This window comes from Mirounga leonina, unplaced genomic scaffold, assembly GCF_011800145.1.
Source record: "Mirounga leonina isolate KUSES-001 unplaced genomic scaffold, KU_Mleo_1.0 Mir_173, whole genome shotgun sequence".
NCBI lineage: Eukaryota > Metazoa > Chordata > Mammalia > Carnivora > Phocidae > Mirounga > Mirounga leonina.
In genome coordinates this window covers 83,152,351-83,169,646 of record NW_023270447.1, presented here as the reverse complement: position 1 = coordinate 83,169,646, position 17,296 = coordinate 83,152,351, and the positions used below count along the sequence as shown (strand labels likewise).

General features: G+C 48.1%; 1 protein-coding gene across 1 annotated transcript in view; it reads left to right on the top strand.

The window, feature by feature from the left end:
- The window catches only part of FHAD1 (forkhead associated phosphopeptide binding domain 1), a 122,202-nt gene that overhangs the window by 61,034 nt on the left and 43,872 nt on the right, over positions 1 to 17,296 (top strand). The window contains 4 exon segments of the mRNA XM_035019737.1: positions 1,106 to 1,213; positions 3,867 to 3,950; positions 4,701 to 4,853; positions 5,776 to 5,971. Of these exon segments, the coding sequence (XP_034875628.1) occupies positions 1,106 to 1,213; positions 3,867 to 3,950; positions 4,701 to 4,853; positions 5,776 to 5,971 (541 nt within the window).

Below are 17,296 nucleotides of genomic sequence, written 5' to 3'. Positions count from 1 at the left end.
TCCGGGCTGGACTTGGCTTTCCCGGCGTACGAGAAAGTCTGCTGAAATAGAAGTCGGAGCATGTTTAGACATGTTTAGGGGGATGTACGCGGAGGAAGCTAAGGCCCAGGGAGGTTAGATGGCTTTGCCAAGGTACCGTCGCTACTTAGAGGCCCTGCCACCATGCCACACTGCTCAGAAGAAAGCTCTACAGGGCTCTTCTGGGTCTTTTATTACTTCTGTGATTCCCCTCCCCCCCATCAGCCCCCTAAGAAACAGCTCGTGAAGTTGTTTCAGCACAAAATCCTCACGTTCATTTAGGGGAGTTTGCTTCATTTCCCAATGGTGCCAGAGCCCTGGTTCAACAGGTGCTTCCAAAATGTTATTGTTCAGGAAAGAACGGCTCAGCTGCAGGGTCCCATAACAGCCAGCAGAGGGCAGCCTCGAGCACCTGCAAGCTCGCCTCGCCTTGACTACTGACCAAGCAAGGGGGAATAAATGGGCAAGTTTCCCCCGCTGTAAACGCCTTCTTTTGAAATCTGCGATTCTTAAAAGACATTGCTTAGCAAGCCCCTAGAGCGGCTTCCACCGGTGAGTGTGCTAAAAGTGGCAATGACAAATCGTTACGATGATAAGCCTAATAATAACATCTACCAAGTACTAACCATGGGCCAGTTCCTGGCGGCCTTAGAATGACGCCGCCTGGTGGACGTTCCTGTCCACCTCTACGGACTACACCACCTGGTGCATGCATAGTGCCCTCAGGAGGTACTGGCCCTACTCTAAACATTTTGAATCCCCGCAATAACCCTATGAGGCGTACTAGGATCATCATCCCCATTTGATAGATGAGGACACTGTTCCGAGGTCACACGGCTTGCTGGGGACCTAGAGGGGATCGGAGCCTGAGCCCCGGGGGGGCACAGAGCTCGGCCCTCTCCCCTGGGGGACAGCTCTGGCGAGCCTGCCTCCACCCTGCTCTGGCCTGTGACCCCTGCCACCTGGGCTGCAACCGCCCCCGCCCCCCTGGGACTCCCCCATGGCCATTAGACCTCCTAGAGGAAGTTCCCCCGGAGTGCATTATGATCACATTAGTGGCGAGCACATGCTTTCATCATCATTTCAGGTTGAAGAGAAGCTTCAGGAGGATTCCAGAAGGAAATTGCTCCAGCTACAAGAAATGGGGAACAGAGAGAACCTCATTAAAGTCAATTTGGAAAGGGCAGTAGGTCAGGTAGGCCAGCTCCAGAGCCCCCTTTAGTGGCCCACGTACCCCATGGGTTTTCTGCACCCAAGCCGCTGGTGGGGATGAGTGAGGAGGACATTGGCCGTGGTTGAATTCTCCCTTTTATCCCAGAGGAGAAGCCGAGTGTGGCTTCTGCATCCCAGTGAACACCTCGAACAGGCTTCTCCTGCTGGGAAGCTGCCCACACAAGCAGTTCCCTGTCTGAGACCCAGGCAGCCCATCCCGGCTCCATGCCTGCCCCAATTAACCCGCTGGGCGGCTCCCTCTGGGGAAGTTTGAACCTCTTGATCCCATGGTGTTTTTAGTACTTTCTTCCTCACATTTTTTGTCTTGACATTTAGCATGATCTCGCTTCCTCTGTTCGCCAGCAGATTTCACAGTCAGTGTCCTTAAGGAAATAAAGTAAGACCCCAGAATGTCAGAGCACTTGCTCAATGGGGAAGTCCCTAGGCAGGGTGGTGAGCAGGCTCTGACAGGGGATGCCATTTCTCTAATACTCTGACTCCAGGTGGCCCAGTGACCCTTCCTCTTATGTGTGGCACAGATGTGAGGGCCAGAACATGCAAACAAGACTTCACCAAAGGCTAAAGGAGAGCAAACGGGAAGCCAGAATGGGGGCACTGACCCTCCAGAATATGGCCCTCCAAGAGCAACCCACCTTGGACTTCTCCCCAAGGGGCTCTCTCCTGACAACCACGGACAGCTCCAGGGGACCCAAGAACGTTTTATGTGTATATATGTGTTTGTGCTTTTGTTTTTCTGGGAAGGAGGGTCCACCATGTCGCCCATTGGATTCTCCGAAGGGTCTGTGAGCCACCAAGAAAAGTTAAGAACCACAAGCCTTAAAGGAGCCCTCTATCCCACGAGGCCCAGCTCCCAAAGCCCTTCTGAGCCTTCCCAGGGCAGCGTGACCTGGCTTTGTGAGAGGCGCACACAAGTTAAATAATGACGCTGACCATTGGGCAGATCTTAAAGCCCCTTCAACGAATGTCACCCCCAGTGTCATCTCTGCAGGGGGCCAGCACAGAGCAAGGGCAGAGAGCCTGCCAATCTGGGCCTCCCTTTTGCATCTGGACTAGCCCCTCAGCCTTCCTGTGCTCTGCAGCCCCCAACACACACCTGATTTGAAGGCATGATCTGTGTCACTTGCCCAAGTACCATGGTCCAGGTTATGGCCCTGGGGAGAAGTCTTTGGGAGGACCCTCAGAGACACTGAGATTCCTCCAGGTCTAGACCCAAGAGACAGAGGATGAGCCCTGTCTCTGCCACCTTCCCATCCCACCCCCCGTATTTCCATGGCCCTGCTCCCTGTCTGAGATTCTGCCCGTCCCCAGGCAAGTGGGTCCAGGACTGAGCCCTAGAACCAGGAGGACCTGTCCCTGAGCAGTGCTCTAGGGTGCCTCTGGTGGTCATGGGGAGCCATCATTCACTGGGGCCTCTCCTCTCCACATAACCTCTTCCTCTTCCTGGGCTAGTTAGGACCCTCCCCTTGGCTGTGGATCCAGAGGATGGCCTGGAATGCCTCGAGGCACCCCCCCAGTCAGCTTTGGGCTGGCTGATTGCAGCGGCATCCTTAGGAGATTCATCATTCCACTGTTGGGTTCCCAGAACTCCACAGTATATAGTAAACCCTGCATATTAGGACCTTTTGATTTTTAAGTTGATTCAGTGGCATTTATGGTCCCTTCAGGGCTCTGTTTTATTTATTTATTTATTTTTGTTTTGTTTTGTTTTGTTTTGTTTGTGTGTTTGTGAGTGTGTGTTTGTTTTCTTTTTTCTTTCTTCTTTTGTTTATTTTTTTAATTTTCAGGGCTCTCTTTTAGAGTCAATGACCACATTTTGCTAGCGAACCAAAAACTCAGGTCGTGTTGGTAAATTCTCAGAGAAAGTGGGGCTTCTTTGCTTCCCACTTCTCCTGGAGAACTGGACACCTTGAACTTGAACTTCTGTGTGCCCTGATTTAATTTAACTGTGCCGTTTCATCGGCCATAATCTGAAAACACCAGCGCCCAGGAGACACTCGATAAAAGCCAACTGAACCGGAGTAGAGGCCCCGGGTTTGTGACAGATGTCTCTGCATACAAGCATCCGATGAATATGTATTGAGCGCCCACACTGCCGGGCACCGTACCAGGCTCTGGAGAGACAAAGACAATAGACACCGTGTTCAGGACACGTATGGTCGGAGGCCCAGGATGGCAGAAGGGAGCACGTTGTCCTTCTCGCCGGGCACCCGGGCTGATGACACCATTTACTTCGGCTGACAGCCTCAATATTTATTTCACAGTCTGGTGCCAACTTAACAATTATCGCAGAGCGCTCCCGGCCCTAGACATCCCACTGGATAATTGGCAGCAAGTGGCTCTTCCGAGGTCACCAGACGTGTGTGCGCTGACCACGTGGGTCGGTTGGGTTGGGCAGGCAGACCGAAAAAGTAATTAAAACCCGCTGTTCTGTTCTCTTCTGTCGGCACTGCCCCTTCCAGCAAGAGGTGAAGATTTTCATGACCCACAATGACCATTAGCAGTGCGTGGAGCCTCCTCACTCCTGGGCCCCCGCCCCGCGCCGCAAGTTCCGCACCCAGGCTTGCGGGGCCCCCTGCCAGCCCCGCTGACTCTGTCGCCTTCCCTTTGTGCTGTAGCTGGAGCATTTCAGAAGTCAAGTCATCAAGGCCACCTACGGACGGGTGAAGCCATTCCTGGACAAGCCCATCACCGATCAACAGGTTTGTCTCGCGTTGTCACTTCCTCCTCCGGGGACCTGGGACTCCAGACACTGGGAGCATATGCTTCTGTGTTTTGTTGGTGGTACATATTTTTCACACTGTTGCTACACCATAAAGATTTGTTTTGATTTTATGGGATTTCCTGGCTTTTAAAGTAAAAGCCAGTTAAACTCCCTTGAAATGTTTCTGTGAAAATCAAATTAAACCACTCAGGCCTATTTCTGGTCTCCAGACACACACATTTACCCTTCGTTAGCACCTTAAAAAAGGGGGGGGCTGCCTCTCTGTAGATGATGCATTCTCACTTCTTCCTTCAAGGGAAGAGATGGTAATGGGGGTGGACTTCTGGCCATAACGATTGCCTGGTCATTCTTCCGATTTTCTTTTCCAACCCTCTGTGTCCATGCAAATGTGAGAAGACACACCATGGGCTGCTCTCGTCGGCTGTGGACACTGACCTGCTATGCATGAGCCCACAGCATCAGGCTCCATGTTACAAATCACTGCTACTATGCAGAAGAATCTAGAACAAACTCATGACAACATTACAGACCTTTGGCTCTTAAAAGCCATCTCAGACCCTGGGAGACATGTCCTGGGGACAAGAGCCGATGTCCTTCTCCAGAGCCATCACCAAGACATGTCAGGGCCTCCCTGCTCAGCTGTGGACCCGGGAGCTTGAATTATGCTCCCAGCTCCCCTCCCAGAGCCACGCTTTTCTGTAAATCTCTCTCTCCTTTTTCTCACCAGCTAATAGAGAAGATTACCCAGGTCACCGAGGACAACATCAACTTTCAGCAGAAAAAATGGACGCTGCAGAAGGAGACTCAGCTCAGCAATTCCAAACAGGAGGCAATCACAGAGAATGTCGAGAAGCTGAAGGCATCTTTAGAAAGCTGCCAGGTGGCCTCTCTTGGCTTTTTACAAACGCCCCCTTCGTCTCTTTCTTGTGCTGCTGGTTTGGGAAATTGCCCAGGGTTCATGGAGCAGGTCGGGCAGAAATGCTCTGCTCTCTTTTGTCCTTTTCTCTTGTCGGAGAAATCTGTTTGGGAGCAGAAAACAAAGAGCCTCAAAAAAATGCCTCCAGGTGAATTTGGTGTGGCCAAGGAAAAGAGGCCTGACACACTTCTGGTATTGATTTGGGGAGACCCCAGGCCCCGGCAAAAAATAAGTAAATAACTAAATAAGTCCCCTGTTATTTCCAGAGAAACCAAAGAAACATCCCAGCTCTTTATTTGCATTATTATTTTTTTTTTTGGCCCGGCAGTGGGAAGGCTATTGTTTGGGTGTCTTTTTTGTGCCTCTTTTGCTTTTGACTCTGGAGGAGACGGGTCCAGAAGTTTGCCTGAACCCCCGCGGCTCCCACACTGAAATGGAGCCTTCCAGAGCGGGCAGCTGCTTCTGCTTTCTCTGGAAATAAGCAGCTACTATTTGGGGAGCCCATGCAAATGCTGGCTTGTCAGCACTCTGAAATCAGGAAACCCCACTTTCTGACCAGCTGATGCATTGATCTCAACAGGAATTTTGATGAACAGGAGTCGCCAAACTTGGTTCCCATTGCCACCAGATATCCTTGGCAATTTGGCTTTGGAACTGCAGATACCTAAAAGTGGGGTCTCTTTGACCATCCAAAGTCCAAATTAGAGTGCAAAAAAACAAAACAAAACAAAACAAAGCTGCCCCCAAAGGATGGTAAATACAACGGAGCCATCCCAGTGCATCCAGCATGTGGGCATCATCTGCCTCAGAGCAAAGGCGAGGGCACTGCTCAGGTGCCATCTCTGGCCACAGGGTCTGGGCGCCTCATGACCTCGTGTCTTTCCAGGCTTGCATGAAGATGTCCTGCTGTAGCAAGGACCTGAAGAAGGAGGTGGACATGCTTCAGACCCTTCAGGTGAGCCCACCTGTTTCAGGGCTCCAGAAGGTGGTGCTGGACATCCTGCGCCTGTCGCTATCCTGGCTGGAGGAAACGGAGCATCTCCTCCGGGACGTCGGGATCCAGTTATCCAGCTCAGACACAGGTTAATGGCACTTTTTTTTTTCTCTCACATAGTCCCATGACTCTAAAATGTCGCGTTGAATCTTATCATGGTGGGACATCTGTTGAGGAAGGCTTCTTAGGTATGTGGCCAAGTATTCCCTTCTGCAGACTTTCTTTGAGAAGTGATTTTTCCTTGGGGGTAAAAAAAAAAAAAAAAGTGAGACCTGATTACTGAAGAAAAATGAGACGTGACACAGCAAAAGGAAGATTAAATCAAAATTATGCTAAATCCTATCTCTCAGAAGCAACTACCAATATATATATACATATATAATTTTTAATAGACTTTTTTAAGAGCAGTTTTAAGTTCACAGCAAAACAGAGGAAAGTACAGAGACTTCCCGTGTACCCCCTGCCCCCCCCCACATGCCCAGTCCCCACCCGTTATCAGCATCCCCCACCACAGTGGTACATTTGTTACAGTTGGTGAACCTACATTGACACATCATTACACCCAGAGACCGTGCTTCCCAATTGGGCTCACTCTCGGCATTGCACATTCTGTGGGTTTGAACAAAGGTATCATGGCATGTATCCACCATTATCATATCATATAGGAGAGTCTCATTGCCCTAAAAATCCTCTGCTCTCTATCTACTCATCCCTCCCCCAACCTCCAGCTCCTGGCAACTACTGATCTTTTTACTGCCTCCATCGTTCTGCCTTTTCCCGAATGTTACGCTGTTGGAATCATACAATCTTTCAGATTGGCTGCTCTCACTTTGTAATATGCATTTATGTTCCCTCCATGTCTTTTCATGACTTGATAGCTCAGTTCTTTTTAGCACTGAATAATTGTCTGGACGGACCACTGAATAATTGTCTGGCTAGTTTATTTATCCATCCACCTAGTGAAGGACATCCTGGTTGCTTCCAAGTTTTGGCAATTAGGAGTAAAGCTACCGTCACCACCTGCATGCAGGTTTTTGTGTGGGTATAAGTTTTCAACTCCTTTGGATAAATACCAGAGAGTATGATTGCTAGAGCATGTAGTAAGAGTAGGCTTAGTTTCTAAAGAAACCACCAAACTATCTTCCAAAGGGCCTGCACCAATTTGCATTCCCACCAGCAATGCACAGGAGTTCCTGTTGCTCCACATCCTTTGCCAGCATTTGATGTTGTCACTACTGTTATAGTTCAGGTGTAACTTTCACAGCATTTTCCCATGGAAATAGCTGTATGATTCTTACTCTCTCTGCCTCAGTTTCCTTATGTGTAAAATGAGGATAATAAGGAGTACGTACCCCTTAAGGTTGTTGTGAGGATTAAATGTATTGGTATATGCAAAGTACTTAGAGTTGTATTTGGTACAGAGTAGGCATTGCCTATACATTTAAAAAAAATTTTTTTATCGTGGACATTTAAGTTATTTCCAGTTTTCCATACTTACAGATAATGCTGAAGTGAACGCTATTGAACATATACCTATTCACCTTACATTTGTCATCTTAGAGGTGGAAGGACATCGAACCACTTCCATTCAGCAAAGACTTATTGCATGTCTACTAGACATCAGCACTGTGTGGGGCAGAGATGTAGTGGGGCCAGAAACAGGTGGAATCCTGGTCGAGAGTGTATGGGTGCTAGCTGGAAAATTCCTCTAGTTTTATGTACATTTGAAATTTGCCATGTTAAAATATTGAGGGGAAAACAGGCACTATTCCTGCCCTCAAAGACCTTGTGGTCTGGGGAGGGGAGGGTGGGCACAAATTGAAAAATCACTCACACATAAAACTTTAAAGGTGACAAGTGCTACAAAGAAGACATGCAGAACTCTGACCTGGTCAGGGAGGGCAGGGCATCTGCAGGATGCATAGGAGTTATGATGCATAGGAGTTATTTGCCAAAGAGGGGAGGGGAGAGAATTCTGGGCAAAAAGAGTTGCATGGTGGTGGGAGGGGAGCATGAAGAACACAAGGGACTGAAAGAAATGGGGATCAGAGGTGGGACAGGGCTGGCAGGGAAGGTCAGCAGGGGCTGTGCCGTGTGGGCTTGCAGGGCCCTCCTAAGAAACTCTGCTTTAACCTAAGGGCAGTGAGCCAATGAAAGATTTTAAGTAGGGAACTGATGGAACAGGTTTGCTTTTGGAGATAATCCTCTTGGCTGTGAGTGGAAAATGTCCTGGAAAATGGCCACCACAGAGCGCCAGAGAACCAGTTAGGAGGCTGTCACAAGAGATGATGGTAGCTCCAGGGCAGGGGTGGGACAGAGAAAGAGAGAAGTTTCTCAGGCATTTAAGAGGTAAATCAACAGGCCTCAGTAGTGGAATTGGATGTAGTTAGAAGGGAAGTGACAGAGAGAAAGGGGTCTACAGACCTCCAGGTTTCTGGCTTGTGTAAAAGGACAATGCTTCCTTCACTAAAATCCAGAATAAGGAACACTGCATGAAGACCAGGTTTGAAAGAAGTGCCTGTGAGATATTCAAGATGAGGTGCCAAGGATGCAGCTGTCACCCTGTATGTCTAGTCTGGAAATAAACATTAGTGTGGTGTATCTTCAGAACCCAGAAAAGCATGTGCCACATAGTGGGTGCTTAATAAATAACTATGGGAGGGATGGATGGGTGGATGGATGGGTGGATGGATGGTGGGTGGGTGGATGGATGGACGGATGAGTGGATGGGTGGATGGTGGGTGGATGGATGGATGGATAGATGGGGGGATGTATGGATAGATGGGGGATGGGTGGGTAGATGGTGGGTGGATGGTGGGTGGATAGATGGATGGGGGGATGGAAGGGTGGATGGATGGATGGATGGATGGATGGATGGATGGATGGATGGATGATTAAAGCCATAGGTGTGAATGCTGTCACTTAGGAAGAAAGTATATGAGGGAGAGAGCCCAGGGCTACACCTTGAGGAACTCTGACATTTTGAAGATTGTTGCTACACCTTGCCAAGTCACCCTTCATAGAATGACTTTGACATTCTTATAGCAATAAATGAGAATAGAGTGATTTTCAACTCTGATTATTCAACATCCCTAGCCATGATTTCTCCAAAGTAGTCTGAAGGTGGTGTAAAGTTATTTTAAAAAGAAGGCAAAAGCAAAAACAAACGCAAGTTTAACTTCTATAACTGCCTGCCCATCATATACAGCACAAAGAGGAGAGCTGGTCTTCTCCGGACCACCCAGTGGCTCCCCAATCCCAGTGTTACTGTGGTAATGTTGGCAGTCTTGAGCAAACATGAAATCAGGTAACACATGGATCACAGTGCTAGTTGTTCTTCAAGATTAGAACTAAAACAAAGACCGTCATCTCTATCCTAGCAATAGTGGGGCCAAGCCATGTGTGTACCATCCCCTCCCCATGTCCAAGACCATTTTAGTCATTGTAGCTTATGTCCATAAACCTAGTCATACATGTTTTCATAAAGAAATGTGGATTATAGAGTTAAGTTTCAGGCCAGCAATTCCAGAAAGACTGACAAAGAGTCATTTCAGGCAACATTTCTCAGACCTGCCATCTCAGGCGCAGAGTCCCTCCTATACTAATATGCACTATGGATCTAGAAAAATGGGATAAAGAATGCAGTGTTCCCAAAACACATTTCTCCTTTTTTGCTGTCCTCACCTGCATCTAATATCTTTTGGAATAATGCTCTGTGGAACACCTGTGGGGGAAACACAGACTATATTCTGTAATTACAACTACTTGGTTCAGAGAAGTCAAAGAGGAAGCATGGAGGGTAATAACAGAAAGGTCAGTGAGTAGGGCCCATCCCTCATTCATTCGGCAGGAGAAGTTGATGGTAAAGGTATATTTCTCTTCCAGTAAAAGCAGTATTATGGCAAGGTCCCAAAAGACTAAAAGAAAGGGATGAGCTAGAGAATTCCCTGTATTCTCTGTGGTAAGTACTACTGTATACCTCATTCCTAACACAGAACCATCTACACACAGATGGCAGCCGCCATGGTACTGATAGGATGGAGAAAATGGTGAGGATGATGATGATGGTGGTGAAGATGATGACAGTGGTGAGGATGATGATGATGATAATGGTAAGGATGGTGGTGATGAAGATGATGATGGTCGTGATGATGATGATGATGGTGGGGATAATGATGATGGTGGGGAGGATGACGATGATGGTTGGAAGGATGATGATGATGATGGTGAGGAGGATGGTGATGGTGATGGTGACAGTGATGGTGGGGAGAATGATGGTGCTAAGGATGATGATGGTGGTAGTAGAGGATAATGGCGATAAGTATGACAATCATGGTAGTGATCAAATGGCGATGGTGGTAATGTTGAGGAGGAGGAGGATGGTGATGATGATGATGGTGGTGGTCATCATTCACTACTGAGCACTTCTATTCTAGATGCTATTCCAAGCATTTCCATACATTATCTCAGTTCATCCTCACAACAACTCTGTGAGGCAGGTACTGTTATCCTCATTTTAGAAATGAAGAAAATGTCTCAAAAACCACTTTTTGTGAGTATTCCAGCATGATAAGGAGATTCAAGGTACTTCACATAACTGAGGCCAGCAGGGGGTCCCCAGTCATTCACCGCCATCCACAAACACTCCTAAAGGCCTCTGTGTCCCCAGCTCCCGAGAGAAGGGTGGAAACCATGGTTTATTTAAGCTCCTCCTGGGAGCTTATCACTGTTAGACATTTTATAGGCGTTGTATACTTTTATCCTTCCATATCCCAATAAGCGAGGTACTATTATTGTCTTTATTTTTCAGGTAAGGAAACTGAGTCTCAGTGCATTAAGAAACTTGCTCAAGGTCACACAGCTGGTACCTGGTAAGGTCAGGAGTCAAACAAGTCGTGTGATCCTAATACCTGTGTTTTTTTTCCTGTGACCCCACACTCTCTCTGAAGATCCAGAGAGGTACCAGGTACATGCCCAATTCCTAGAGGACAGATTCTGTCATCAACTTGGGCAAAGAAAGAGCTAAGAGTGCTCACTCCCCAAGGTGAGCTGCCTCTCTGATGAGCCTCTCTGAAGACTCATTTGCATTCCCCAGCAGAATTGTTCTGAGCATGGAGACCAACTGCCAAAGTTTGAATCTCAACTGTGCACTTATTAGTTGTGTGAGCAGGTTGCTTGACTTCTGTGCGCCCCTGTTTTCCTGTTCATAAAATGGGGCTAAGATCCCATAGGGATGTTGTAAGGATTAAACACTGAGATGCATGCACCAATCATGGAGCCTGGGCCACAGTAGGCTTAATAAACAGAAGCTGCCATGATCGCCAACCTGAAATATTTGTTGACCTAATTTGACCTAAACATGGGTCAGATAGGTATATGTATAGGCCGTACAGCTTGATTTATTCACACTGAGGTAACTTGACCTGCAACCTCCCATCTCCACTTGGCAGCAAACGGGATTTTCTTAGCCATGAGCACTCAGTTGGGTGCTCTCCCCAGGTCTCCTTCCTAGAGTCATGAAAATGGGCCGAGTGTCCCAACAGCCAAGTGGTAGATCTGGGATTCAGTTCAGATCCCTCTGATCGCCAAGCCCCTACTCTTAACTACCATACCACCTGCCTTTTCCAATACTGTCCTAAGAGGTAAAGCACACCTAACAGCTAGGTTTGTAAATCCTGAAATAAATCCCCCAGGGGAATGCAGGTCAAGTAATGTAAAGGGGAACTATTTGAAGTATTGTTGGCTAGCATCCTAAGGGACCCAGAAGGTTGGTGTTGCCACTAAAGACCTGACTGGTGAAGGATTTGCTGTGTGGTCCAGCTGGGAAGATGTAAAATGTCTAAAGAGGGACCTTGAAAGTTAATCCCCACTCCTCCTGCCTGGTTTCTCGGCTTCTTTTGATAAAGGAAAGGACGGACTGCATTTTTTCTTGCAAGGTCAGTTGTTTGTCTCTATTTCTGCAAGACTTTGTTACAAATAAAAGACTTCCCAGCATGCATAGAAAAATCACTCTTTCTCAGATATCCAAAAAACGCAGCATTTTTAAATGAGAAAAGGAGGTTGTAATACAATATGCATAGTGTGCTCCCATTTCTAAGTATCAGTATCCAACCAAAAGAAAAATCTGAAGAAAAAGACATGCAAGTGTTGGGAGCATTATCCAGCATGGTGGGATTACACAGGACCTTTGCTTTCACTTGGTCGTTCATCAACTATTTGTTGCAGACCTACTGTGTGCCGGCCCGGGAAGCTAGAGCAGTGAACACTTTCCACGTCATGGATGTCTATAATGTTTGGATTTGTATAAGAGACACATAACTTTTGTAACCAGAAATATAATGAAGAATTGCTTCTCAAGAAGAGAGAAATCCTATTATGATTACAGCTCATCATCGAACCCAGACACATGATCGCACTCTCCCTCTTCCCCTTCAACATTCTTGAGTCCTTCCTCTCCCTAATCCTCTCTGAATCCTACTCATGCTTTGCTCCTTCCCCTTGGGTTCCTGGGTCGCAGATTGAATCCCAAGTTAGCCACCCCAAATTCATGTGCTCCTAAAGTTCATGCCAACATCATCCAGGCCACCTCCCCCGATGCCTGCCATCTTGATATCCTCACAGAGCACCTCTCCTGGTGCACCCTTCATATTTGCCACCCAGTCACTTGAAAGAGAATGACAGACTGAGATCTGGATTCTGATCCTACCACTTAACCAGCTCTGTACCTCAACCTTGCTGAGTTTCTGTTGCCTCACCTACAAATGCAAACACATTTCCTTGCTGGGTTGTTTATAACGATGAGAAAGTATCACGTGTAAAACTCCTGGCATGGTGCCTGGCACACAGCAGGTTCTTAATACTTGATAGCTATTATTATAATATTACTGCTCTACTCTTGCATGCTGGAAATTCTCTGAAAGTTGCACTGCCAGGGATCAAGGCTCCAGGCATGAACATATTCAGCTCTCTTCCTTTCTCTCTCTCTCTCTCTCTCTCTCTCTCTCTCTCTCGACTGTCTTTTCTCCCCTCCAAATTCCCACTGTATTCTCACTGCTTTCTCCAGATGCAGCCCTTCCTTCCCTCCCCTCCCCGTGTCTCCCCTTCGCTGTCCCTTCCCAGGGAGCCTGTGCACAAGGTCCGGAATTATGACTTCCTTCTCTGGCACCTACAGCCTTTCTCTCCCCCTTATTCCTCCTCTTGCCATCAAGCACACCTCTCAAGAGGGCAATCCTTCCCTGGAACCTGCTGCATCTCTAGCTCTTTTTCTACTACTGACTCTCCTGTCCCACCTATGATCTTGAGGAAGTGTGTTACGTCCTCTGTCTTCATTGCAAATGTCCTGCTCTGTCTTTGCCTCTTTGCTTTGCCCCTGCATGTAACTGACACGGAGCCCTCCTGCACTGACAGGCCCGCCATCTTTCTCCAGCCTGTGTTCTCACTGGTGCACCCAAAGCTCTTAGATCTCTTCCTGGAAACACTCTCACCCCTTGGCTCTCCTGGGACTGGCATACCCTGCCCATCTCTGGACCTTCTCCGTTTGTTTTCAGCAGCCCCTTTCACCTATTCCTGCCCCTACCCGAGTGTCTCCTCCAGTGCAGTCGGTGGTCCTCCCCTCTCTCTTGTCTCCCTTCTCAATAAGAAAGTCTCCATCCAGGTGCTTCAACAACCCCTCCCATGGCAGCAGTGGCCAAGGGGACACCCCCACATCCATGCTGCCAGGAATGGCAGCAGGTGGGACCCCTGGCCGGGGCCACGTCCACCAGGAAGAAGGCTGCACCTTCCTAATCTCACAAAGACCGTGGGTGGGCCGGGCTATTCCTGCTCTCTGCCGACCACCCTCCTGACAGTCCTTCCAGTACCTCAAATTCCACCTGTCTGAAACGAGCTTGGCGGCTCCTCCCTTCTCCCCAGCCCCCACACCACCCAACCTGTCTCTTCTGTCTGACAGTGGGGCCACCATCCAACCCCTAGAAAGAGCTTTCTCTCTCTCCTTTTTATCCCCATTTCTCCCACCCTCTTTTAGAACTTCAGCACTGAAGACTGGACGTCCGTGGGCTCTCAGCCTCTAACTCGCAGGAAGGGATCTGGCCACTGGGAGACACCCAGCAATGTCTGGAGACATTTTGGTTGTCACAGCTGGGGCGGAAGGTGCTCCTGGCATCCTACAGTGTACAGGACGCCCCCCCCAAACAAAGAATTGCCTAGCCCCAGCTCAGTAGAGCTTCAATTAGGATACCCTGCTAGTCCCTTTGCCTCTAATTCATCCCAGCTATTTTTCTGAAAAATTGTTTTAAAAAGCAAAACAACAAAACACTCTTCATCAGGGCAGTTCATTGCTCCATCAGCAACTGAAGTCACAGTGACTCAAACACCGGCGTCACGCTGACTTGATCCCAAGGCCCGGTTGGGCCATTTGCCAGCCTTGTGGCGCTCGGCTGTCACAGGTCCCAGAGCCCAGCTGCCTCACCTGTCACACAGGGGGATGATCAGGTGATACAGTGGGGTGATGCACTGACCGCCTGGCAGAGAGCCGGGCACACACACATGCTCGGCACACTTCAGAGATGTTTAAATCAAGTCTGCACTTTGTAGGTTACTGTTGTAACCCCACCACAACTTGACCCAACCTTCCGTGCCCTGCCTTGCACCATCCGTGCGGCCCAGTTAAGCGCAGCATCCTCACGGGATACGCGCTGCCTTTCCCTAGCTCCCCACCTGCCTCCCCCCGCTGCCCCGTGTTAGTTTCCTGTGCCTGCTCTCACAAGTGCCACAAATGCAGTGTCTTATTCACGTACGGTCCTGGAAGCCAAAAGCCTGGAATCAGTGAGGGTGTGCAGTGAGGCTGGGTCCTTCTGAAGGCTCCAGGCAAGGATCCATTTCTTTGCCTTTCCAGTCTCTAGAGCTTTATTCCTCGCATTCCTTGGCTTGTGGTCCCTTCCTCCATCCTCAGAGCCAGCAGCGCGGCATCTCCCAGGCTCTGTTTCTCTCACATCATCTGTCCTCTGTCTGTCTGGAGTCAGATCCTCCCATGGGATGATACTGGGTCCACCCAATAATCCAGGCTAACCCCCCACATCTCAAGGTCCTTAACCTGATGACATCTGCAAAGTTCCCTCTGCTCCGTAAGGTAACATTCACAGGCTCCAGAGACTAGGACGTGGGTATCTTCGGCGGCCACCATGTAGCCTGGCATGTACATCTTCCATTCAGAAATGCCCTCCCCTCCAACTCTGAATTCTGCCTACCCAGCAGTGCCCATGCCCAGTAGCTCCTTGGCCAAGTAGCCTCCTATGATCCCTCCAGGCTAATGACCTCTCCTCCTCCGAGACTCTCACACTCCCGCACTCCATCAGCAGTCACTTACATGTTACATGGAGCCACTGCCTATCTACCATCAGACAGCTAGACCCCGTGCCTCAGACTGAACCTTGAGAAATAGCTTCATAGCATCCCCTGCCCCCCGCCCCCAACACTCAGCTCATGGCTTTGCACACAGGGGACATTTAGGCAACAGGTGCTCTGTTGATGGGTTTCATTTCCCACCTTCAAAAAGAAACTGGATTTGAGCCCATTTAAGGCTGACCAACCATTTTAAAAACACACATTGGATGGCAACTCATGTCTTCTTGATGGGGGGGCCATGTTGCCCGCATCCACCTGCGAGCAAGCTCTGTTACAACACTATTTGGAAAGCAAAGGAGGTGAATCAAATTGATACTTACCTTCTTGCTTCTCTTTTCAAGGATTGTCTTTGTACCTGGAATATCTTCTGGTATATTATAAAAAAATTACAAGCCAAACCCAGGAACTTCAGGTAATATTTTAACTTTGAAAGTTCATTTCAGCTCCTCCTTGGAGCGTTTATATAGCACTGTGCATTTTAACCCTGTTTTTTCTCTGTTAACTAGTCAGTCCACATTCTCCAAGATGTGATATGATATCTCCACTTGACACAAAAAGATTCAAACAGTGGCTAAAATCTCCCAGGAGGGCAAGGGCAAAGACAGGATGCTTGTTGTCTTCTGTCAAAATTATCAGAAAGATTTAAATGCCATCAGATCTTGAGAATTATGCTTATTAAATACACAGCTACCCACAATATGGGGAGCAGGATTACCAGAAGTTACGTAATGTCCACATTTTAGAGGCAAATGATCCTTAGGGATTGTACTCACTCTGGTAGCTACTGCCATAACAAGGCTTTGTAATAAACACCTACAAAACTTTAGTGGCATTCCACAATTACTGTTCACTGCTCACATGTCTGGGGTCAGCCACTAGGTGGGTACACCAGTCCTGGACAGGCTTGCCCAAGTGTCTGGCTGTTGGCTGGCCTTGATTGGTCTAGGCCGGCCTCAGCTGGAGGAGCTATGCTCTGCTCCACCTGTCTCTCATCCTCCAACAGACTAGCCTGGCCATGTTCCCATGGCGATGAGGAGGTACAGGAGAAAAAGCAGCCCAGTCATGGAAAGCTTTTCAATTCTCTGCTGTGTTAACATCCCATTAGCCAAAGTAGGTCACATGGCTGAGTTCAGTGTCAAAGCAGCATATGGGTGGTCCCTGCAACGTACATAGCCAAAGACATGGTGGAGAAAGGGTGAAGTATTGGGACCACCATCATGATCAACCCCACAGACCATCTAGTCCAGCGGTCGACAGACTTTTCCTAAAGCAAAGGGCCAGATGGTCAATATTTTAGGCTTGCAGGCTATACAGCATTTATCACACCTACTCAACTACTGCTGTAGAGTAAAAGCAGCCAAGGACAATATGCAAATGAATGAACATGAGGGGCGTGGCTTTGTTCCAATAAAACTTTATTTATAAAGATTGGCAGTGAGCCAGATTTGGCCTGTAGACAGCACTTTGTCAACCCCTGATCTAGTCCATTCTTCTTATTTTACAGATATGAATATAGAGCCTCAGAGGCACGTGATTATTTCAATGTCACACAGCTAGTTGATGGAAGAATCAAGACAAAACCTCAGGCCTTCTGACCCTAGCTCACTGCTTTTTCTCTTCCACTCAGCAAATAATAACTAATAATTCTAGCTGCCATTAACTGAGCACCTACTCTGTGCTAAGCACTGTGCTAAAAGCTTTCCATCACGCTCTCACTCGGTCCTTACTCGAAGACGCAGATACCATTATTATCCTTATTTTCTAAATGAAGAAGCATCTAGAAAGAAGTAGAGCTGAGATTCTATCTAGATCGAGAGTCTGAGTTCTTATCTGCTCTACTCTACTGCTTCACTACCAGAAACTAGGCTAAGCATAGTATTTCTGTGTTTTTAAGAAAGTTTTGTGGAAACCTTTGTACCCCCAAAGGTAAAGAACTTGTAAAAGGAAAATGTTGACATGACTCCTTTAATTAGTCCTGTTTCCCCCTCATCAGCTTCAGTTTCCTTTCCTC